Genomic DNA, 23,557 nt, shown 5'->3' on the forward strand with positions numbered 1-23,557 from the left:
ACGATTTCCCTCCCCGCCGCCGCCGGCTCCAAAAGGCCCGACTCAGCAATAGGGATCGAAGTCATTTGATTTGACCTCTCCGGCGTTCCGTCGCCAGGGAAGTTTGAGTCGTCCGCCGTGCCCCAGGCGTCCTCCCGCGGCCGTAGGGACGCGCCTGCTGTCATGGCGACGATGCTGCAGGGGCCCTTGCGACCCCTGCGGCTCCTCCGCGTGCTCCAGGGTCTCCCTGGGCCTGCTGCAGGCAAGTGGCGGAGACGGGAAGGAGTCCGGCGCCCCGACCCTCGTACACACGCTTTTGACCGCGGCCTTTTTCTTGCCCGGCAGACGTGCCCTTCCGAGCCGCGAGCCATGGCACCGGCTTGCTCTACCCCGAGCACATCCCCACCTCCCCGCTGCAGAAGGCGCTGTTGGCCGCCGGCTCTGCCGGAATGGCCCTCTACAACCCGTATCGCCACGGTAAGGCTGCCCGCGCTCCCGTGGAGACCCTTGCCTTGGAAGCCTGGGCAGGTCCCGACCTCTGTCTGGGCTTCCGTTTCCTGTGGGTAACGGGAGAACAGTCTAGGTCAGCGCACCCAAACCTGGCTGGACCTCATAATCACCCGGAACATTCACAGGAATGCAGATTCCCGGGTTCCATCCTAAACTCAGCCTATGTGTCAGGTGTGGAGGAGGGCAGGTGGAAGGGGCCTGGAATCTGAGCTTCTGCCTTTTGAAACTACTTCGCGGGGTATTCTGTCATCCAGCTACCAAGAGAATTTCTGGACTAAATAGATGACTAATCAACACGCACTGAGTGCTGATTTAACATCCCTCTAGAAATTACACTTCATGAGGCCAGGGACCATGATGACCGTGCTAATCCTCTGTACCGGCAGAATTTTGGATAGTGCTTTGCCGGTAATAAGTGCTCAATAAATGTTTGGCAGGTGTATGTGTGACCAGAACATCCTAGGGTTGTACAATGCCTTTCTCATTAGGCTTCTTAAGTTGGAGGGACATTGTTACTTCTACTAATGCAAACAATAATGCGAACTGATCACTGAGCACGTCCTGGTGACTCACTGTGCTAAGTGTTTTATATTCATACTGTTTTTGACTTCTCACATTAATTTTGTTGGAAAGGAGTTATCTGCACCTCACAAACTAGGACACCAAAGGTTGGAAACGTGAAGCAGTTTGCCCAAGGTCACCTAGACAGGGACGGCACCTGGGCTCCAACCCAGAACTCTGGTAACAGAGGTTGTACCTTCAATGGGGACAACACGTCGTGCTGTGATAATGGATGGGAAAGGGATCTGAAACCTCTTGAGAGCACAGTGCTCACCAGAGCCACCCCACCCCAGTAGATTAATGATGTTAATGTTATAACTATAGGTATATTGAGCCCGAACTGTGTGCAAAGGGATTGCTAAGTGTTTAACATGAATTCTCATAACTAGGAGGTGGGTCTCATCCCTGTCTTAGCATTTGGAACTGAAGACTCAGACCAGGGCAAGTAACTGACCGAAGAGCACAGCCTACCTTTGTCGCAATGTCTTTCCTTTCAGACATGGTCGCAGTTCTGGGGGAGACCACAGGGCGCCGTGCCCTGAAGGTCCTCAGGGACCAGATGAAGAGGGACCCAGAGGGCGCCCAGATCCTGCAGTAGGTCCCAGCTCTGTCTGAGGGGTGGGAGTACTCTGTGGGGACCCTGCTTTCTCTGGAGTCACATTGTGTCAGTCCTGTTCCTCTAGGGTGGCCGCCCAGGCCGAGCACTGCCTGGCTCCAGGGACGCCATTCATGTAGACACTGTGATGACCCATAGGTGGTGCTGTGCGGAGGCCTCGGCCCGGTTCCAGCCATGGGGCTCTGTACCTTCCCTGAGCACCCGCACCCGTGCTGGCTGCACCCCCACCCCCTTCTGCAGTGCCCCTTGTGAGTACCCCGATCACACCTGAGGCCTGCCCGCCCAGACTGCGCCGTGGTGGGCAGGAGCCACGACCTCAGCTTGCGGTGGTCTCCTCCGCCCCCGCCACTGAGATGATGCTCTGTCAGGACACGTGACCCCGTTGCTGCTCTGCCCCTTCACCTGCCGCAACCTTGTTCTCACCGAACCTTTCGCCTACCTTTGCTGGGCCCTCCCAGCGCCTGAGTCCTGCCTCGTGCCTTGCAGGGAGCGCCCCCGGATCTCGCTGTCCACCCTGGACCTGGGCAAGCTGCAGAGCCTGCCCGAGGGCTCCCTCGGCCGAGAGTACCTTCGTTTCCTGGATGTGAATGTGAGTTTCCAGGTTCGGTGCCTGTGGCCATCACCGGAAGCTCAGATGAGGGGCATGGGAGTGATGTCCCCGGGAAGGCAGAGCCCTGAGCTGCCACCGTGGGGCAGGAGTGTTTTTTGGTCTCTTGTGCCAAGGCCTTGTCCTTTTCTGTGGGGGCAGGTAGGTGGGATGATAACGCTGCTCCAGGGGGGCAACTGTGGCCCGCACTCACTAACTTCTTGCTGCACCCCAGATGCCAGGCTCATGCACGACCTTGCTGCATCTTCCCAGTAACCCTGTCGTGGCGTCTTACCATTATCCCCTTTAATAGATGGAAGTGAGGCCCAGAGGAGTAGAGCCCCTCGCCGACTTCACACAGCCAGTGTTCATGGCAGCGGCGTGCAAACAGGTCGTGCTGTTAACTGCTGGCAGCCTGTGCCAGACGCCATGCTTGCCCTGGAGCGTGACAGACTGTGGCACTGTCCAGCTCCAGGGGGAGGGGAGGGTCCCAGTGACTGAGGAACTGGTTTATTTGTTCAGCGTCTGGCATGTCGTCCATTGTTCCAGGTCCTGGGGACATAATGGTGAAGCACACAAGGCCCCTGCCCTCAGGAAGCTAATATTGTAGCTGGCGCTGTAAAAGGAGGAAACTGCCATATAAAAACTCAGACAAATGTTTACTGAGCAATTAGAACTCACCAGCCACTGTTCACGGCAGCTACAATGCAGGGAGCGAAACCAGGCCTGCCCGTGAGCTCCCGTTGTAGGAGACCGTGCTGCCAGGACGGCAGTCCCCGTGAGAGAGGACCGGGGCGATGGTGGTGGGCGTGGTGGCCCCCCTGAGGAGACTTAGGGGAGGAGGAGGAGCCAGCCCTGAGAGGGGAGATAGGAGGGGCTTGCTGAGCAGAGCCACTGGCGAGAGTGCAGGGCCCTGGGTGTCTAAGGAGCGAGAAACTGACCGACGTGGCAGCAGAGGGGAGAGGCGGGGAGGAGGCCTGTGGGCTCCGTGGGCTTCGGGGTCAGTGGGCAGGGCCAGCTGGCCGTGGGCGGCAGTCTGGATTTTGTAACAGGAGCGATAGAAAGCTGCAGGAGAGTGACACCTGATTCATGAAAGGACCTTAGGATACAGCCAGATACCTTCCTCGTCCCCTTCCCCACCTGCCAACACAGACACATCCCAGCGAAGGACCCCCGAAGTGGCGTCCCGCCCAGCTGCGGAGCCCGCAGGCTGGAGGAGGCGAAGGAGTGGGCGAAGGTTTCTTTGACCCCGGGTTTCGCACCCTCGGCGCTGTTGGCAGTTCGGGCCGGATACTTCTCTGCTGTGGGGAGGGCCGTCCTGTGCCTGGCCGGGTGTGCAGCAGCGTCCCGGCCTCGGCCCACCAGCGACACCCCCGCTTCGGCTGTAACACCCACGGCTGTCCCCAGCTAAGAACCACTGCCTTGGAAGGTTGCTGTCCCTGACAAAATAACCTGCCCCCACACATTCCTGCCCCTGCCCCACTTCGTACCACCTTCCTCCGGTTTCGCCAGCACGCACATTCTTTCACCAGTGGGAAACCTGCCAGGTTTCCCTGGGGAAGCACCTGGGGGGGTGACCTGCCCCAGGTGTCACCTCGGGAGGGACAGCCTTCCTCTGAAGTTCACCTGGAGCCTCTTGTCCTGTGACCGTGGAGGGCCTCCCCGGGCACTTTGCCGGTCACAGCCCGAGTTGGGGCACCTGCCCCAGAGGTTGTGACACTGCCAGAGGTTGGACACCAGCAGCCCGCAGGGGGCGGAACACCTGTGTACCCGCAGAGATGTAGACCAAGGTTCAACGTGAGGCCGCCCTCCCCGAGGGGGACATTGGTAGGGAACATGTTCATCCTCACGGCTCCAAGATTACAGGCATGATGCCCTGGCTGGTGTGGCTCAGTAGGCTGAGCGCTGGCCCGTGAGCCAAAAGGTTGCTGGTTCGATTCCCAATCAGGGCACATTCCTGGGTTGCGAGAGAGGCAACTCTACACTGATGTTCCTCTCCCTCTCTTTCTTCCTTTCTCCCTCCCCCTCTCTCTAAAAATAAATAAATAAAATCTTTTTTAAAAGGATTACAGGCATGAGCTTTGGAGTTAAGAATAGCTTGTGTTGAGTAAGAGAGAGAGAGAGAGAAGCTCTGGTTCAAATCCCACCCCTCCTCAGCGCGAGGGCCCTGTGCGAGTCATTTGACCTCTCTGAGGCTCGGACTCCTTATCTGCGGGGAAGGGACCTGATGTCTATCTTCCCGGCGCTGACAGGCCTTATCAATAATGGATGTTACAGCTGTTGGCTTTGGAACCCAGCAAACCGTCTCAAATTCCAGCTCAGCCGTTTGATTAGCTGTGTCATCCCGGGCAAGTTACTTGATCTCTCTGAGCCTCGTTTTCCTTATCTGTGTCTGAGGCTCATTACTCTACCTGCCCCCTGGATGGTCAGGAGGGTGGAGTATACTTTATGTAAAGGGCACCTTCCAGTGCAGGCACATAGTAGGGACTCAGTAAGTGCAGCTGCTATTACTATGCTCACCTACAGCTTCACACAGCGAATACAACCCTGCAGAAGACATTAGGACCCGGGACCCCCTGAGGCCACAGACAGACCATGACACTGAGCCAGCAGCCCCAAAGCAGGGAAGGCGTCACACCTCTCAGCCCCTGGACAGACGGAGGCCGGGCTTCGGGGACAGGGGCACTGGACCGCTCCCAGTCTGTCCACTGTGGCTGCTGAGGGCTCAGAGAGGCTGTGGGCGGGTGAAATGGCAGTCAGCATTCCTACCTGGGGTCAGAAAAGTGCCTGGGACTGGCCTTTCCCCAGGCATCCAGGGGATGCTTGTCACGCAGACCCTGAGGATAAAACAGTGAGCGGAACAGCCCGCCCCCGTCCTGTGCGGCTGGCAGGCCGCTGCAGCCCTGTTCATGGTAGATGAACACAAGCCACGTAGGACACGTAAAATCTGCTCCTAGCTACTTTGGTAAAGCAGGAAGAAACAAGTGGAATTTATTTTAATAATGTTTAATATCGTGTATCTAAAATATTGTTTCAACATGGTAGTCAATGGTTTTTTAGTTATCGAGAGTTGACATTTTTCTCACGCTAAGTCCTTGAAATCCAGTATTTTTCATGCACGGTGCATCTCAGTTGGAACTTGTCGCATTTCAAGGCGCAGTGACCACGTGTGGCAAGTGGTGCTGCACCGGACAGCCCGGGTCTGGGGGAGGGACATCAACAAGCATGTGCGTTAAATGTCACGACACAAGTGTGTTCAGTGCCACGGGCAGGCGCGGGCTGCTCCGGTGGCCAGAACCTGGGCCTGACCCGTCTGGAGGTCACGGACGGTCTCCCGTGGAGGGCGCGCTTACGCCAGGTCATAGAGGATGAGCAGGAAGGTGAGGGTGGTGGGGGAGAGCACCTGGGACCTTCCCAAGGCACCCTAGGGTCCTTAGCTCATTCCTTGGGTCTTTTTACCCAGTTTCTAATTGTGTTTAAAAAAACACAAAACCCATAAAATTTCTCATCTAGTTATAAATGGACAGCTCAGAAGTACTGAGTATCCTCTTACTGTTGCGAAGGCAACCTCCAGAGCTTTTTCACTTGTAAGAGGGAAACTCTGTAGCCGTGAAACCACTCCCACTCCCCCCTCCCCTCGGGCTCCTTCACTGCGGAGTCCCACAGGCGCAGCAGACACTGTGTGTGAGTCGGCTCAGGTGGTGGGGGGGCGGCCATCGGCGCTACCGCGTTCCCTGCCCGAGGACCCCCCTGTCAGCAGGTGCAGGCAGAAGCAGAGTCCCTGGAGAGTCTGGGGGTTGAGCTTGGTGGGGGTGGTTGACAGAGTGGAGGAGCGGCTGGCAGTTGGGCCTCGGGAACTGTGCGGAGGGGTATAGGGGCGGCTCATGGTTGTCAGAGGGTCTCCCCAGATACCCGAGCGCCCACGCGGTTCGTGGACGATGAGGAGCTAGCCTACGTGAACCAGCGGTACCGGGAGGTGCACGACATGCTCCACACGCTGCTGGGGATGCCCACCAACATCCTGGGTGAGTGCCACCTTGCCAGCCACCGGGGGGTTGGGTGGGGAGAGGGCACGTCAACGGGCCTATCCCTCGGGGTCTGTGTCCAGGGCCAGGGCAGGGCTCACTACCCCGGCCCTGCACCAGTTAGCTGGCTCGGTGCCTTCCTTTCCACTTTACCCAAACGTGAGGTCAGCGTCCGTGCCATCCCCGCGAGCCTGCCTCTCGCGCACCTGAGCATCGGGGGCCCCTCTTCCGACACCCTCAGGAACCCCCTGCGGCCTGTAGGAGCCAGCCTGGCTGTCCAGTCCTCTGCATCCTGACCCCGGGCTTCCTTTTCAGCCCTTCCTCTGACTCATGGACCCTCTCCTCCACTCCGAGCCAAGTGCCCCAGGGCACAGCACAGAGCAGACTGGGCATGGCCGACCCTGGTAGAGAAGAGACGCCTTAGCGGGAAGCAGGCGCCTTACTGCTCGACGCCGTGAGCGCCGCTGGCTTCTCTGGCTTCCCTTCCGGCCCCTGCTCACCTCCCACCCCACCCCCGCCCTGCCCCCCAGGGGAGATCGTGGTGAAGTGGTTCGAAGCTGTCCAGACCGGCCTGCCCATGTGCATCCTGGGTGCGCTCTTCGGACCAGTCCGCCTCCGCGCCCGGTAAGTTCTCAGGTGGTGGGGGGCCTGGGGGTCAAGGGAGACCTCACAGGGGGCGGGGCCCCAGGGCACGGAAGAGCATGCAGCCTTCCCCAGCAGCCCCCGTGGCCCCCCAGCAAGCCAGGGTGGGAAGAATCGGGCGGGGAGGTGAAGCTGGCCTGGCGCGGGGTTTCCTGGGCAACGGGGGCGGCCTGGACATTTCCTGGGACCCCGGGGTCTCTCGGGCCAGGCCTCAGTGCCGGGTCAGAACGCTGCAGTCGCGGCTGGGGGGGGATCTAGCATTCGTTTCTGGCGTTGGATGGACGCGGGGCTTTGGGTGCGGGGTTCTGACCGCACTGAGCTGCTGCTTCCCCGCTCAAAAACCGGTGACAGTAACTAGCTTCCTCTTGGGGCCGTGTGAAGGTTCCCTGGGGAAACGTGCTAGCCCGGCCCCCAGCACCTTCTGTGTCCTCTGTGTCCTCCTCCCCCGCTGCCCGCAGGCACCTGCCGGCGCTGGTCTCGGAGCTGATCCCGTGGGCAGTTCAGAGCGGGCGCCGGGCCCCGTGCGTCCTCAACCTGTACTACGAGCGGCGCTGGGCGCAGCCCCTGACGGCCCTGCGGGAGGAGCTGGGCATCACGAGCCCCCCGGGGCACACCAAGGGCCCGGCCTAGGCCCTCGGCTGCCCAGCCAGGAGGGCCCGACCCGGCTCCCCACCCACCTCCCCGGGGGCAGAGGGCTCCTGGCCACCCCTTTGTCCCTTGTCTGTGAATGCTGACCCTTGGACGTCTTTTATCAGAATTTGTCATACCCACTGCTGCCGAGTGGCGGCGAGGGCCCGTCTGGGAGGGAGCAGGCAGTGCAGGGGGACACGAGGGGCGCCTGGAGCCGCCCAGAGAGAACCGCACGTGCGCAGGAGCCAGCCCTCCCGGCTCGTGAGGGGTGTTTCTGGTCCACGCCCGTGTCCTAGACCCCCTGCCAGCCAGGGCGGCTGGGTGTCCTCCGGGGGGAAGACTGTACCCAGTTCCAGAGGCCAGGTTCCCCGAGAAGAGGCGGGGCAGAGGAGCCTCCGTGGACTGTCCGAATGAAGGCTCCCCCTGCCTCTGCCCGGTGCCGGCTCACCGGCGGCCTCAGGCTGCAGCCCAAGAGGACGCGCCCCCTCCAGCCTGCCCTCCAGTTGCCCACCCCACGTCTGGTCCGAAGTTGGGCAAAAAGGTTCACACTCCCCACTCTGCGGCTTTCAGCTGCGGGGCTTAGGGCAGGGCCCCTCCGCTCTGCCCGTTTCATCCGTGAGAGGGGAAGGGTCCTCCTCCTATGGTTATTGTGGCGGCTCCATGGGGCGATGCTGAGGAGAAGGGTTACCCAAGAGGCAGGGGCGATTGCGTCTCTGTGTTCTCAGCTGGGAGAGGCAGCTGCCAGCCGGCAGGTCACTGTGGAGCAGCAGCCGGGCCTTTCCCTCGGGTCAGAGACAAGGAGTGGGGCAGACGGGAAGGGTTGTGGAAGAGTGGGCGGCCCTGCCTTTAGTCTTAGTGTCAGATGCACGGCCAGAGTGGCAGAGCCTGTGGTTTTGGGTGGATAAGGCCACAACAGCCCAGAGGTGGGCAGGGAGTTCCCTGGAGTAACTAGAACAGAGGTCGCAAGGCCGCCTGCTTGCTTCTCCGGGGCCTCGGTTTCCCGTGGATGACGACGGCCGCAGGGTGTTTGGAGCTGCACTGGTGCCGGGCGGTGCCGAGCCCTTGGGTGCATCAGCGCGCTGACACCAGCCATCGAGTTGGGGGTGCTACTGCACGTCGCTAACGAGACCACAGGCGCAGGGCGGGGCCTCGGCCTTCCTCGTGCCTGCCCCACCCCCACCCGGGGCGCTCCCCGTGGCAGAGGGAGGCTGCGGGAGGCTGACCTCGGAACCGTGGCCCTCCAAAAGGGCAGCGGCCTTTTCCTGGGCTCTCTGAATGTCTGCAGAAAGAGGAGGGGGTGGGTGTGCGCTCCTTAAACCTCATCCCTCTTTGCAGTGTGGGCCAGCTTTCCAGAGCCACTCGTTGTTTCCGTGGCACCCCAGGGTCCCAGGCACCCCTGTCCCCAGGTCAGTAAAAGTCAACAGTGCCAAGGTCAGGGGAGAAAGGTCAGACTCGGGTAGCCTCTGCCCAGCCTGGTAGCCCGCCTGCTCCAGCCACTGGGTGCCCGCATAGCCCTGGGTCTCTGCAGCGCCCAAGAGGTGGGCGCTGGGCGTCAGGATGAGCTGGGGCGGAGTCCTATGTCCAGAGCATAGGGTGGCCTTTTTGTCATCCGCTGGAGAAAAACTGTGCTGGCAATAGGTGCCCCTTACCGAGTTCCTACACAGCCCGCGAGGCCCTGCCAACCTCTGCCCGGAAACTTCATTCATCTCAATAAACCGTGTGGGCCTTTCTCCTGTCGTTGTCCGCTGGTCATTACAGGGCTCGTCGTTCACATCTGTGCTCACATGTGCCCCCGGGAGGGGCCTTCCCTGACCGCGCCGACTGAGCAGCCCCCCTCACGCCATCACATCACATCACCTTGTTCTCTTGCCTGCCGCTCTGAAATTATTTATTTACAAGATTGGGTCTGCTCCAGGGCCGGCAGGGACCTTGTTCTTTCCCTTCGCTGCCGGGGCTCGCTGCTGTGTCGTGGGAGGGGTGCGTGGCAAGCCCCGGGTCGGGCTTCCCGCACTCCAGGTCTTACAAAGTCCCCACAGCAACACAGCCTCACTTGAGGGTCTCAGGTTCGGGGCGAGTCCTAGGGTCACACAGCTGGGGCGTCCTGGGACGCACCGGTTTGGAGCCCTCTCCCAGTAGCCAAGGGGCAGCTCCCTTTCTGCCCAATGAAAGCCCCACATAGCTGGTCCCAGAGCAGTGTTCGGGGGCACAGGCGCTAAAGGCAGGTAGACCTGGCCAGCGCTGACCCTGGCGGTCCTCACGGCGCCCCCTGGGGCCTGTGTTCTGCTCCGTGAACCAGATAGTGCGTGCCCGTCTCACGACAGGGCCGTGTGCCCGAGCACTGCTGTGGCACGCAGTGAGCACTGAGGACGTGGGAGCTGTCGTTTGCCACTAAGGCCCCTTGAGGCCTCTGACACCGCCATGTACACAATAAGCCAGAGGTATGTGCTTTGCACACGCCCACAGTGGGAGGACTCACACAGCTCAGAGGTCACCAATGCCAAACACTACTGCATAGCTATAGGGTAAGCACCTACTGTGTGCCAGGGACCAGACCACTTCAGTCCTCGGGGGGTTCAATTCAGGCAAGTCCAAACGTCAGTCTCAGAGAAGTCTGGAGGTTTAAGGCTGATGTTGGCTCCCTAGTGCGGGGCACATGGGGGTCCTGTCGGTGGAGGAGCCCACTGTGAGGTCAGCCTAAGCACAGCCCATCCCACCAGCGGCAGCACCCAGCCCCTGGCCTTCCTAAGGACCTCTGGCGCCTCTTCACTGCACCGGGGTCAGCTCAGCCTGGCGCACCCAGTCCCTCCCGCCGCACCCCACCAGGTGGCCTTCCCCTGCCCGTGGATTCTGACACACAAGCCCCCTAGTCCTCAGTCATTTCACAAACATCTTCCAAGTATTTGCTGATTGCTGGGGCTTCTCAGTGATCCAGACAGCTGCATCCCCACCCTCCCGGAGCTGAGCAACTTCACGGCAGCTGAGGCCCTGCCGGTGCCAGCCCTGTGTTGACAGCGTGACGAGCATCTCCTCACTGACTCAACAGCGGCCAGCCCCAGGAGGTAGGTATTTCCATTCTACAAACGAGGGCACTGAGGCTCCATGGGGAGAGGCGGTTTGCCCAGTGCCTCACAGGCGGGGCTGGCAGCGCGGCCCAGGTGCGCCTGACTTGACAGGGAAAGAAGACGTCACAACCATGGCAGGAATGAACAGACATGCCGTGAGCGCTTGGTGAGGGCCAGCCCAGCGATCTAATCTCCGCCAGCGCTCTCCGTGCGGCCAAGTAGCCTGTAAGCACCTTAAAGGCACACTGCCTCATTTCCTCGGGGTCCCCTGGCCCCTGCCCCTCAGCTCTGGCCCAGCGTCTGTTGGGGTCACTGCTCTGGCTTTGCCAGTGTGACCGACCCAAGTGAGGGGGAATGGGGAGGTGGCTGGTCACCAACCGACCTTCAAAGTCTCATTTGCCTTCTCTGTATGTGACCTCAGCGGTTGGTGCAGAAGTAATCATATTTATACTCCTGGGTCCTGGTGTGGGTAAGGTCAGCACTTCCGGTCCACCCTTACTCATTCGACAAATATCTGTCAAGTTTCTGTTGTGTGCTGAGCCCGGTGGATCAGTCTTCATGTCCAGATTTTGTCGGTGGTTTGTTACCAGGGAGCCCGGAAGCTACAATAACAAATGACGTCAGGTGCTAATCCAGGTGCCCCCCGTGGCACTCCACACAAGCCCTGTGAGGCTGTCACTGTTAGCGTGTCTTCATTGTTACACGTAAGAAGAAATGGGGACTTTGAATTTTCAACTGAGAAGTTGACTCAAGCCTGTTGGACGCCCACCCCCATACCCCCTGAGCAACACCACCACCTCCTGGTTGTACCACCCACACCCTGAGAAGACGGTGCTCCCATTTACCTAGGTCCCCCGAAAGGATGCCCCCTACACTCTGGAAGAAATAGGTCCAAATACTAATACTTACCAGACCAAATTTTAATCTTTAGTCCCATGAATAGACACACTTCAAAGACCTCTGGACTAAGGGACTGAGGGATCTGTTCGAAGACCAAGGGCAGCTACGGATGCCCACCTCGTTGTCATCATGAAGGCGCCAAGTCTCCAGATGCCCAGAGACGCACAGGGCTGGGAAGCTGGCCAGTGGCCCAGATCTCAGCCAGTGGCATGACAAACACGGTCACTGATTTGGAGGTCGATTGGCCGTAGGTTCAGAGTGATCAGAGGCCAAAGTTACAGTAGTTACAGGTCTCCAGGCCGGTGCCCTTTGTACCACCAGGTGTGACCGGTTGCTTACGAGATACCATGGATGGGGAAGTATTGCTACTCAGTCTTCCAGACACAGGTTCATTGTCGCCCGAGAAGCACAGGTGAGAGGCGCTCAGGGCTGCAGTTCTTCTGAACCTTCTACAGGTACTGTGGTTATGAAACACCTGAATGGAATTGAGGGAGGAGCTGGACTCTGGTGGGACTCGCACTCACAACCTTTAAATGACCATTCCAAATTCCAGTAGAGGTCCTGTGCGCTAGCCGTTGGGCAACAGAGCCTGTGCCTGGAGTTAATCCCCGCTAAGCTCTCGGTGGAAACCACCCTTTTAGATCTCTTGTAGGTGTGGCGCTGGGCCTTCGCCGAACCCTTCTCAGGTCTAACTTCAGACTCCGCCCACGTAGCGGGGAGGGGTGCTCTTCCCCACGCCCGGCTGCCCGGGGTTTGGGAGTTCGGAACCTAGACAGAGTCCGCCTGTCTCTTACTGATCCTGGAGGAGAAAAGGGGGGTGGGGTGGGAGTGGGGGTGGGGTCTCTGCGACACGGACTACAACTCCCAGAGTGCCACGTAGGGCGCCGCCTGCGGCCGTCGCGCGCGCAGGGCGGACTGGGCCAGGCGGTGTCTGGAGCGCCAGGGCTGCGCTGCGTCGCCGGCTCTGCGGCTCGCCTGCCCTGGGGAAGGCGCGGAAGGCGGTGTTGCCGGCCGGCGCTGCCGGTTTGGGCTGCTGGAGGCGGACGGGGGAGGAGCCCCACGGGCGGGGCGGGCCGCACCATGCAGGGCGCGGAGCTGGCGAAGGGCTGCTGAGACCCGGCTCTGCGCGCCCAGGGGCGGCTGATGCCCCCCGCACTCCCCACTCCGCTGCCGCTGCCGGGCCGCATCTGGACGGGGCGCCGCAAGGCGGGGCCGACGCCGGGTGAGCATAAGCCAGGGAAGTGGGTCCCGGAGCGGGAGAATATGCGCGGCCCCAGCACGGGGAGGTGCCGGTGCCGGCCCGGGGTGGGAGGCGCACCCTACTGCTCTGTCTCCTTGCCGGGCGCTTTGCTACCCTGGCTCCTGGGGGGCCAGGGCTCTCCGCAGTGACTGTGGACAGGGGCCTGCAGGAACTAGGCACTCCCTTCTCTCCACACCTCATCCCTGGCAGGCTCTGGGAGGCCTGCGGTCTGAGAACCTGGGAGATCATGGCTTTGGAGTTGGGGTCGCTGGTTCATTCTCCTCCCGGCTTTTCCTTTTGGGCCGAAGGAAGGGGAGACGACCTGTAAGGGCTCCCTGTGGTCCAGGCCATGTCCTCATTCTGGCTTGGAGGCTCTTAGGCTACGTTACCGCCTTGACCTTCACCCCCTCCCCAGGTACGGGAGGACCCGAAGAAAAACTCAGTCCCATCTGCCACTCTCTTGAGCAGATCCTTAAAGCGCCAGGAATAGAACCCAAGTGTCCTAATCTCAGCCCAGCCAGGTTTTCTCTTCCCCCGAGTCCAATCCCCAAATAATCATCTGAGTGGCTTGCTGAGGGTGTTTGGGGAGGTGCCTTCAAGGTCTTTTTCCTCTCAATCACCTTTGCTCTCTGGGCGGTCACCGCTCAGGTACCTCCGGCCTCTACCTCCTTTGCTCTGTCGCCCTCTATGGGCCAGCAGAGGCATGGCGTTGCCGGAGCCTCTGGGCAGGGACTAAGTAGGGCCCCTTCCCAGGCAGGAAGATGTCGGTCCCTCTGAGTGTGGGGGCTTGGCCTGGTCATCCACAGAACCTCCCTAGGGCTTTGGGTGCAGAGTCCAGCCAGAGGCACTTGAGTTAGTACCTCTGTTCAAGCCGGTTTGGTTAGGGACCGTGGGTGGCAGAATAGGCCGTCCTGTTTGGGCCGGAGGGTTTCTGAGAGCAAATCTCACTACGCCCATTGCACAGAGCGGGAGACTAAGTCCTGAAGTGGGAAAGGGACAGCGGGCTAGAACCCGGCCTCCTGCCTGTCGCCGCAGGAACCCCTCACCTCCAGTCCCCCGCCTCTAGCCTGCCCCTTCCAGACGGCCCTGGAAAGGGGCCCTGTCTCCAGCCGCCACACTCATTGCCACTGAGTCTCACTTCACGTGGACCCCCTGGGATCACAGTGGCCTGGCGGGCTGGGCCAGGGCGTGGTATGCCCAGACATTTCCCGTGGGCCCTCTGACCGCCCCGTGCCTGCAGGTCACCATGCTGCTCGGGGCGTCCCTCCTCGGAGCGCTGCTGTTCTCCAAGCTGGTGCTGAAGCTGCCGTGGACCCAAGTGGGGTTCTCCCTGCTGCTGCTCTACCTGGGGGCCGGGGGCTGGCGCTTCGTCCGGATCTTCATCAAGACCATCAGGCGCGATGTCTTGTGAGTACCTGGCATAGCCCTTCCTGGAGTCTCCCATGCCTCTCTGGGCTCCTAGTCCCCCGGGTCTCCCCAGACCAGACCCGTGGCCTCTACCAGCCCAGGGCACCTAGGCCCCGAAGGAGCAGCCACCCTCCCCCTGGCACAATACCTGGACCTCCGTCTCCCAGGTCACAGTCCCCTCCCGGGGACTCTCCCTAACCTGGTGCTCTGTAGCCTGGGGCGGACTTGGGGGCCTGGGACAGAACACGGAATGCCAGCTGTGTTGAGGAGACCTGTGAAAGGGTCCCAGGGACATGCTGTGGCCTGTGAGAGGGTGACGGGAACCCTGCGGGAGAGGCCCTGTCCTCGGGTTGGCCTGAGTTCAAGAGCAGGGCCCCAAGTCAGATGCCTGGGAGCATCTTTTCCCCAGAGAACGTCAGGTGTGCTCCGCAGGTGTTTCTGGTCCATACCCTGTACCAGGAACACTTGCGGCCACACTTTCCATGCCAGGCGCCAGGCTCTGGGGCCCAGAGAGGAGCCAGGCAGACCCAGGCCCGGGACCAGCTTAGACTGGTCAGGGAGGTACTTAGGGGGCACAGTCAATCCCTGACCTGGCGGTGCAGTGTGGGTAGAGACCCTGGCAGAGTCGCTCACAATAGTGTCCCGGCACCCAAAACAGTGACCCGCACCCGGAGCAGGACGCTCGGCATTTGTCAGTCTGATCTGATTGCAGAAGGGGGTGTCCAGTGGCCACTGCGAGAAGGGTGGCAGCGGAGCCGAGAGCTGTGGGAGCGTGGACAGGGAGGAACGGTGGTGGGCCAGGGCCTTAGGGGACCAGAGGAGGCCCCCCCGAGGCGAGGCATTTGTTCTTGAGAGACACTGCCAGGTGGTGGGGACAAGGGATTCCAGCCAGAGGGTGCAGCATCAGCAAAGGCCTGGAGGCCGGGACGTTGAGGGAGGTCAGGGGTCAGAGGTGGCAGAGGCAGAGCAGGAAAGGGGGCTGCAACCAGAGACTCCACGAACACTTGGGGAACATCTCTACCTGGTGCCAAGCAGGGCGGGGGAGAAGGTGGCGAACAAGACGGAGCCTTCCCTCTGCTGCTCCTGCCCGCCTCACAGAGATGGAGGCCAGACAGGTCGCAGGCTTACCCTTGATTTATCATGGCGATGCAGGGGGAGATAGGATGTGGCGTTGTGGGAAGCCCGGAAGGGGAGCTGGGACCATGACTTGGGCCCTGGCGTCCCAGAAGGCTCTGACAGGGCAGCTGACTCCGAGCAGACAGGGGCGGTAGCAGGGATTGAACTCTGGAGCCAGAGGGGACTGGGCTTCAAATCTTAGTCTGACCACATCCCCCACCCCCACCCCGTGTAGCCAGGGCAAGCCACCTGCTGGCAGAGCCTCAGTTTCCCCCTCTGTCCAGGGGAGGGAGTAACCGCCCGGCCCCCTTGCAGCATCAGCTAGCAGATGCTGGACAAGGAGAGTGTTATAGGTGACTGGGCCCCGGAGTGTCAGGCCCATGGGGCAGCGCCCTGGGCCGGGATGTCGGGACCCGACCCCCAGCCCCGGCAGTCACAGCCCCCTTGCCGGCTCCCGCACAGCGGCGGCCTGGTGCTCCTGACGGTGAAGGCGAAGGTCCGGCGGTACCTGCGGCAGCGGCGGACGGTGCCCGTTCTGTTCGCCTCCACGGTGCAGCGCCACCCCGACAAGACAGCCCTGATCTTTGAGGGCACGGACACCCACTGGACCTTCCGCCAGCTGGACGACTACTCGAACCGTGTGGCCAACTTCCTGCAGGCCCGGGGCCTGGCCTCCGGCGATGTGGTGGCCGTCTTCATGGAGAACCGCAACGAGTTCGTGGGCCTGTGGCTGGGCATGGCCAAGGTCGGAGTGGAGGCGGCACTGATCAACACCAACCTCCGGCGGGACGCCCTGCGCCACTGCCTGACCACCTCCCGGGCCCGGGCCCTCATCTTCGGCAGCGAGATGGCCCCGGGTAAGCCCCCCAAGGGGTGGGGCACAGGCAGGGAAGTCCCGTGGGACTTTGCACAGACCACACTCCCCGCTCCAGCCCTGGGTGGGGAGGCTGCGTAGCTCGGGGGTTAAGGCAGGAGCCCTGGAGCCACACGGCCCGGGCTCGGCCACTCCTGGTGAGCCGGTGCCCCGAGCTAAGGGGCCGGAGTTCTCTGCCCCAGGTTCCTCTCCTGCTGCCTCCCGAGTGCTGTTCTCCAGGCGATCCTTCACCTGGGCCACTGACAAAGCGGCGGGTGCCAGGCGAGCCCTCAGGTTTAGGGGCGCCTATCCTTGTGACTCATTAGGCCTCAGTTCCTCATCTGTAAAGTGGGAACAGTAACCCACTCCCCGCTGCCTGCAGAGCTTGTTCCATGTGCTGCCACACTGGGCGCCGGCCATGTGCCGAGCGTGGCGCTCTGCGAGAGCAGCTCTCGCCTTCGCAAAGCCCGGTGGGGGAGGGGCCGTCACCGGCTTTGCAGGCCAGGAGACTGAGGTCTGTAGGGGTGGGAGCGGCACCCCCACTGCTGCACGTCTGTAAGCGTCGCCAGGACCCAGAGTTGCCCCAGGCTTGGCCTTAGTGTCCCCTCTCTCTCCTCCTGCACTGCCACGGGTGTGGGATGACGGACAGGTGTGGGATGACAGACAGGGAAGGTTATTGAGATGCTGAACGGGCAGGAGGAAGGATTCGGCAGGGAGAGGGGAGGTGTTTGGCTAAATCAAAAGGATGCCCTAGGAAAAGGGGCCAGGTGGGCTGGGGCCGGCCGGTGCCCGGGGCAGTGGACCATTGGGATGTCTGCAGTGCGTGGGGGAGCCTGAGAAGGTTCCCACTGTCTGAAGGGGCTGGGGGGCGGCGAGGCTCTGAGCCTCACCCTCCCTTCCAACCAGACCCCCGCAAACTGGGCCTGGTGCAGCGGGTAAGTGCAGATCCTGGTGTGAGGTAAAGCTGGCCTCGGTTCCCAGCTTCAGCACAGCCTGGCTCTGAACAAGCCCCTCGCTCTCAGAGCCTCAGTTTCCTTATCTGTAAAATGGGCGGGTGTTGGTGCCTACGTCCTAGGCGGTGTGGGCAGGAGGAGTCACGCAAAGAGTCGGCCGGTGGCCGATGGGAAATGTCAGTCTTTGTAACATAGAGGCCCCCCACCCAGCCAGCCTCCCCCTGGGTCCCGGCCGGCCTGCTGACCCACCCCGTCCCCCACCCCCCGCAGCTATCTGTGAGATCCAGGCCAGCCTGGACCCCGAGCTCAGCCTCTTCTGCTCCGGACCGTGGGAGCCCAGCTCGGTGCCTGCCCACACGGAGCACCTGGACCCCTTGCTGGAGGAAGCCCCCAAGAACCTGCCCAGTCGCCCTGACAAGGGCTTCACAGGTGAGCCCCCCCACCCCCACAGAGGGGACCTAGGATGGTCAAGGAGAGATCACTGTTCCCGGGGGCCAGACGCCCGGGTTCCTCTGCATACTTGCCAAGCAACCTGGAGTGAGTCAGGTCATCTCCCTTTTCAATCTGGGAAATTGGGGACAGTAGCCCTGGGGCTACCGTGCAGGTTAAACGAGCTGATGTGTGTGAATGGGCCAGGCTTGGTGCCGGACGCGCCGGAGCTTACAAAATCCGATTCTGACTCGTGGAACGAGCCTTCTCGGAGGCCCAGCGTGTGCCTGCCGGTTCCGGAGTCAGGGTGGGGTTGGGCGAGGGGCGGGACTCTCTGGTATCCGCCCAGCCCCTGTCCACTGCAGGACCCTGTTGGGCTGTGACATCCCTCTGCACTGGGCTGCCTGCTGGCCCCTCCCCTCCTTCAGGCAGCCCCTCGGGCCCTCCCGCCTCTGTACTGCCTTGTGGAGCCCAGAGCCTGCTGTGTCTCCTGGTGTCCCGGAGCCTGGACTGAGCTCCTGTCCTAGCCCTGCCGCTTCCCTTGTCTGACTCCAGACACCTGTGCTGCCCTCTGAGCCCCGGCTCTCACAGCCATAAAATTGGGGATGGGGACAGGAGGTGATTTCTGAGGGTTGAAAAAGATATGTGGGAACTAGGGTGTGGCGGGAAGGGTTCAGTAACTGGTCACCGGCGTCTCCCTGGGCTCGGCACAGAGGGGCGCCCGGCACATGCTTGTCGATGGAACGGGCTCAGGCATGAGGGCAGACAGCGGCATCCGGGCTCACTGGAGGGGGCTTTCTGGAGGGGGCGGGATGGCCGTGGGCACTGAATGGCGCCCCCACCAGCGTCCGTGTGACCCCGCGCCCAGCCCTGTGCTGTCCCCCTCACGGCCGCCTATGGGTGTGTTTTCCAGATAAGCTCTTCTATGTCTACACGTCGGGCACCACGGGGCTGCCCAAAGCCGCCATCGTGGTGCACAGCAGGTAAGGGGCCGGTGTCTGGGGGAGAGCGGTAGGCTGTGGCAGGGCCCGGGAGCCTCCCCTCCTGCCCGCCCCCCCCCCCCCCGCCCGGGGGGCCCACTGAGCCCTCTGCCCTCCCAGGTATTACCGCATGGCCGCCCTGGTGTACTACGGATTCCGCATGCGGCATGACGACATCATTTACGACTGCCTCCCGCTCTACCACTCCGCAGGTAACCTGGGCCGCCCCTCCATCTCCGGAGCCCCTGGGGCCTCAGGGACCCCACCGCTCTTGGCGGGCAGTGTGTTGCAGTGGAAACACATGAGCTTTGGGGTCAGATCGGGGTTCAGATCTAGCCGTGGCCATTGACCGGGGGCCTCTGAGTGAGCACGGGCGCTCCAGGCTGGTGGGTGCACGTACGCGTGGCCGTGTCCCGCAGGGCACCTTGGCCGGTCTGGGTGTTCCGTTTCTGCAGATGCTCGAGGTCTCGCTGCTTGGTCTTAGGGCCTTAAAGGAAGACAAATGAATTAATATAGTCCTGGCCCTCCAGGTGCTTAGAGTTGGGTGTGTGTTTGGGGCAGGATGAGTGATGGGAACCCACTTTACATGGTGTGAGAAATAGTGCGGTGAGTGTGGAAGGGCCAGGGAGTAGGAGCTCAGCTCAAAGGAAGAGCCTAGTAATGGCCAGGAAGGCTTCCTGGAAGAGGTGCCCACGGCAGGCAGATGTGAGGTGCAGAAACCATGCAGGCGAGCTTGGTCCCCCCAGTTGGAGGACAGCGTCATGGGTGCATTACGGGTATCAGAGCAGGCACGTGGGGCCCGCACCGCAGGCTCTGGGAGCACGAGTACTTCATCCCAGGGTGCTGGGGGGCCGTGGACGATGTCTCACCAGGGGAGAGGCGGGATCATTAGTGCTGGAGGGTGAGGACAGGAGAGAGGGGGACCGGAGGGGAGGGTGTCCCAGGTCCCTGACCTCCAGGGCCCACTCGGCCTTCAGGAAACATCGTGGGAATCGGGCAGTGCCTGCTCCATGGCCTGACGGTGGTCATCCGGAAGAAGTTCTCAGCCTCCCGCTTCTGGGATGACTGTGTCAAGTACAACTGCACGGTGCGTGAGAGTGACGGGGGTGACCCTGTCCCGGCCCGGCCCGCCACTGCCACCACGTGGGGACCACTGTCCTACAGCCGAGTGGGTCCTCGTTCACCTGGGGAGTGGAGGCCCAGCGAGAAGGATCACCCCGTGGGGAGGGGGGCGGTGAGAGCGGCCTCGGGGGCGCACTCACACCAGGCCCGCCCCCAGATCGTGCAGTACATCGGGGAGCTCTGCCGCTACCTCCTGAACCAGCCGCCCCGGGAGGCGGAACGCCAGCACCGGGTGCGCATGGCGCTGGGCAACGGCCTCCGGCAGTCCATCTGGACCGAGTTTTCCGGTCGCTTCAACATCTCCCAGGTGTCTGAGTTCTACGGGGCCACTGAGTGCAACTGCAGCCTGGGCAACTTCGACAGCCAGGTGCGACCTGGGGGGCGGGGTGAGCGTGTGGGCGGGGCGAGGGAGGCGCTGGCAGCAGGGGTGGGCGGGGCTCCGGCGAGGGGCTGTGGGCGCTGCAGCGTGCCTCCGCACACACGCGGTGCAGGTCTGGACCCCCGGTGGAGAGCCCAGGCCCAAGTCTCGGCCTTTACAGGTCGGAGCCTGCGGCTTCAACAGCCGCATCCTGTCCTTCGTGTACCCGATCCGGCTGGTACGTGTCAACGAGGACACCATGGAGCTCATCCGGGGGCCCGACGGCGTCTGCCTTCCCTGTCAGCCAGGTCGGCCCTGGGGTGGAGACTGGGAGTGGGGGGTGGGCAGGTTGGCCCGGAAGAGACACGGGACAGGGCTGGGTGGGCCGTGGCCCTGCTCCGACCAGTGGCCATCAGCCAGTTCTTCTCTTAGGGCTCCAGGTCGTTTATTTCTGCAGCCATCCGGTCACCCGCCCATTCTCTCGCCGTCCCAGCCAGCCAGCCTCAGTCCATTCATTTACTTCCGTGCCGGAGGCCCTGGGTCCAGGCCTCCTGGGGTGCCCCTGGCTCAGCCTTTCAGCCCTGTGCCTGAGTCCCCGCTTGTGCAGGGGGGCTGACGGCAGCGCTCAGCACTGCCCCCTGGGGGGCCCTGAGGGCGGTGCAGTGTGGTGCGGAGCGGGAAGCTCCTGGAGCTGAGCCAGGAGAGGGGGCAGCGCTGGCTTTGGCTAGACTGTCCCTGTAGGGCCTGGCCCCGCCTCCATCTCCTTGTTCCTCTTTCCGACCACTGGGCTGACCAGACGTCACCAAGCGCCTGCCTGTGTCAGACCTGCCTGCCACGAGGAGCCGCCTGCCCTGGGGGTCCCTGGGCCCAGGGGAGAAATGGGCCTTCCTGTGAGAAGCCATGTGTCCAGGGCATGTTTGGGGGCAGGGGGGACCAGTGGGAGAGACCACCCAGGGCAAACCTGGCCCCGCCTTCCCTGCCCCCAGGTGAGCCTGGCCAGCTGGTGGGCCGCATCGTCCAGCAGGACCCCATGCGGCGCTTCGACGGCTACCTTAACCAGGGCGCCAACAATAAGATCGCCAATGATGTCTTCAGCAAGGGGGACCAGGCCTACCTCACCGGTGGGTGGGCAGCTCTCCCCAGCCCTTCACAGCCCGTCAGGGGGTGGGATGGAGAGGCACGAGGGGCCTTCCCCGCTCAGCACTCCCCCCGCCCCCCCCCCCCCAGAGTTAAGCAAATCCTTGGGTCTGGCAAGGACTGCTTGGCCCAAGCCCCTGGGCCCTGAGCTAGACTGGCTCAGGCCCACCCTCACCTAACGCCCCCCTAGGCGACGTGCTGGTGATGGACGAGCTGGGCTACCTGTACTTCCGAGACCGCACGGGGGACACGTTCCGCTGGAAAGGCGAGAATGTGTCCACCACGGAGGTGGAGGGCACACTCAGCCGCCTGCTGGACATGGCCGACGTGGCGGTCTATGGCGTGGAGGTGCCAGGTACGGTTGTGCGGCGGGGTGGGAGGCACCACCAAGGGGCACTGCGGGCCACTCACTGTCCACTCCTCTGCCCCCAGGGACCGAGGGCCGCGCCGGGATGGCTGCTGTGGCCAACCCTTCTGGCAACTGTGACCTGGAGCGCTTTGCCCAGCACCTGGAGAAGGAGCTGCCCCTGTACGCCCGCCCCATCTTCCTGCGCTTCCTGCCCGAGCTTCACAAAACAGGTCCGTCCCCGCCCTGGCTGCGGCCTGCAGCCTCCGGGCCCGGGCCCCGGCCCCTTCCGGGTGTCCTCTGGAGAGACCTGGGTGGCTGTCACTTGACCTTCACCCATAGCCTAGCCAGGTAGTGGGCAAACTGACCTCCCTGTGTACAGGCGAGCAGGGTGAACCTTCAGAGACAGAGGGTTCATCCAGTCATGGACGGAACAAACAGTGAGCACCTACTGTGTGCCAGGCTCTGCGCTGGGCCTCAGGGATATGGGTGCTGAGTCCCGAGTTGTGCGTCCAGAGCGGCGGCAGAGGCAGCCTCAGGACGAGGGCCTCCAAGGGGAAGAACGGGGCACAGATCAAACCGGCGGAAAAGTGAACGGAGAGGGGTTCGGAGGGCGGGGAGGCTTCCCTGAGGAGGGGGCGTGTCAGCTGCGGCCTGAGCCAGAGGGAGGACTTGGTGGGGAGGGCGAGTGTGAAGCCCCTGAGACAGGAAGGCCTTTGGACACCGGAGGACAGAAAGGAGGCCCCCAGCGTTGGCACCAGAGAGGTGGCTGCAGGGAGCCCCCGAGGCGCTTGTGCAGGGTATCCTGGTCAGAGGCGTGTTCTGCAAAGCCCTCTGGCTGCTGCGAGGGGAGGGGACTGGGAGTGGGGGAAGGGGATGAGTGCATGGCTCTGGTCGCCTTCCGGGGCCACCCAAGGGGTGGGTTCACCCTCGTATGGCAGTGCGGTGCCCTTTATCCTGGTCTCCCTGACCCTCCCCTGTCCACCTTCAGCTCCGCTGGGTGGGTCCCCAGGAGCTCAGCCCCTGCCCTGCACCCTCTGACTCTCCTTCCCCATCTTCTGCTCCCGCAGGGACCTTCAAGCTGCAGAAGATGGAGCTGCGGAAGGAGGGCTTCGACCCTGCCGTCGTGAAAGACCCCCTGTTCTACATGGATGCCCGGAAGGGCCGCTACGTCCCGCTGGACCAGGAGGCCTATGCCCGCATCCAGGCTGGCGAGGAGAAGCTGTGATTCGCCCCGGGCCCTCTTGGGGCCAGCGGATGCAGGATCCAGAGCCCCGGCTCCCACCCCCCGAAGGGTCCCAGGCAATGCCAGACCAAAGCGATCAGGGCCCGGCCCCTCGAGTGCGAGGCGCCGACCCCCCTCCCTCTTCAAACTGCCAAGTGACTCACTGCCGCCGCCCCCTCCCCCAGCGGCTTTCTGTGAAAGCCTCGTGTCCACGTTTGTCTTCAAGGCCAGGCAGGTCCCCCGGCTGAGACTGACTGAGCCCCTCAGGATGATGTCTTGGGTTAGGTCGGGGGGCGGGGGAGGGTCCAAGCACTCCCCAGAGCGGGGAGTTTGCAGATGGGGCTGGGGCAGACGCCCCCAGACTCAGGAAGCCAGCGCGTTGGGCAGGGGCAGAGGTGGCCGTCCATCAGCTAGGCAAAGGGGCTCCTGGCGCTGGAGCCGCTCTGAAGTGACCCGGCTCTGCCTGCCTCCAGGAGGATGGGAGAAGGCCCCCCACCTGCAGCAGCCACCCCTAGGGGGACCCAGCGGCCTCCCTCTCTCCTGTCCTCTCTCTCCCCAGGTGGCTGCCTGGTTGTCCCTCAGGCAGGGCCTTTCTGTCTTTGTGGGTCTGTCCGTGTCACCTTCTCCATCTCAGTCTTGACCTGGCTTTGAGAGGAGGGCGGTGGGGGGCACTCAGGAGCCAATAAACTGCCTTGACCCCCCCCCCCCAGCCTGTGTGCCTGCCACCTGAGCTCACTCGACCTCAGGCCCCACCCTCCTCCTGCCCCCTGGTCCCATCACTCACCCATCTCTTCAACCGTGTGGACTTAGGGCGGTAACACACCACATCCCACGTTTCAGGTCCCACCTGTCTCGCAAGGGGTTTAGCTCCAGAGTCCAA

The 23,557-nt window shown here is 62.5% G+C and overlaps 2 protein-coding genes across 9 annotated transcripts; both read left to right on the forward strand.

Moving 5' to 3' along the window:
- COQ4 (coenzyme Q4) lies at positions 1-9,286 on the forward strand. Of its 4 annotated transcripts, XM_028521944.2 has the most exons (7): positions 1-241; positions 325-456; positions 1,548-1,644; positions 2,153-2,255; positions 6,148-6,277; positions 6,808-6,901; positions 7,378-9,286. In XM_028521944.2, the coding sequence occupies exons 1-7, from the start codon at positions 163-165 to the stop codon at positions 7,547-7,549; spliced, it is 807 nt and encodes a 268-aa protein (XP_028377745.1). In that variant the 5' UTR covers positions 1-162; the 3' UTR covers positions 7,550-9,286. The 4 variants fall into 4 exon arrangements, with proteins under 4 accessions (XP_028377745.1, XP_035878197.1, XP_035878198.1 ...); XM_036022304.1 differs by lacking the exons at positions 6,808-6,901; positions 7,378-9,286 and adding an exon at positions 6,593-6,758 and having other exon boundaries at positions 122-241; XM_036022305.1 differs by lacking the exons at positions 1,548-1,644; positions 6,808-6,901; positions 7,378-9,286 and having other exon boundaries at positions 122-241; positions 6,148-6,282.
- A 2,522-nt stretch (positions 9,287-11,808) lies between these two features.
- On the forward strand, positions 11,809-23,380 carry SLC27A4 (solute carrier family 27 member 4). 5 transcript variants are annotated; one of them, XM_036022310.1, is made up of 13 exons: positions 11,809-11,966; positions 13,992-14,158; positions 15,737-16,131; positions 17,351-17,509; positions 18,423-18,492; positions 18,610-18,701; positions 19,467-19,576; positions 19,769-19,978; positions 20,151-20,277; positions 20,956-21,090; positions 21,297-21,461; positions 21,539-21,685; positions 22,523-23,380. In XM_036022310.1, exons 2-13 carry the CDS (start codon positions 13,998-14,000, stop codon positions 22,678-22,680), a joined length of 1,929 nt encoding a protein of 642 aa, XP_035878203.1. In that variant the 5' UTR covers positions 11,809-11,966; positions 13,992-13,997; the 3' UTR covers positions 22,681-23,380. The 5 variants fall into 5 exon arrangements, with proteins under 5 accessions (XP_035878203.1, XP_035878204.1, XP_035878202.1 ...); XM_036022311.1 differs by having other exon boundaries at positions 11,809-11,923; XM_036022309.1 differs by lacking the exon at positions 11,809-11,966 and adding an exon at positions 12,465-12,752.
- Positions 23,381-23,557: the final 177 nt, after the last annotated feature.

Source organism: Phyllostomus discolor, chromosome 3, assembly GCF_004126475.2.
Source record: "Phyllostomus discolor isolate MPI-MPIP mPhyDis1 chromosome 3, mPhyDis1.pri.v3, whole genome shotgun sequence".
Taxonomy (NCBI): domain Eukaryota; kingdom Metazoa; phylum Chordata; class Mammalia; order Chiroptera; family Phyllostomidae; genus Phyllostomus; species Phyllostomus discolor.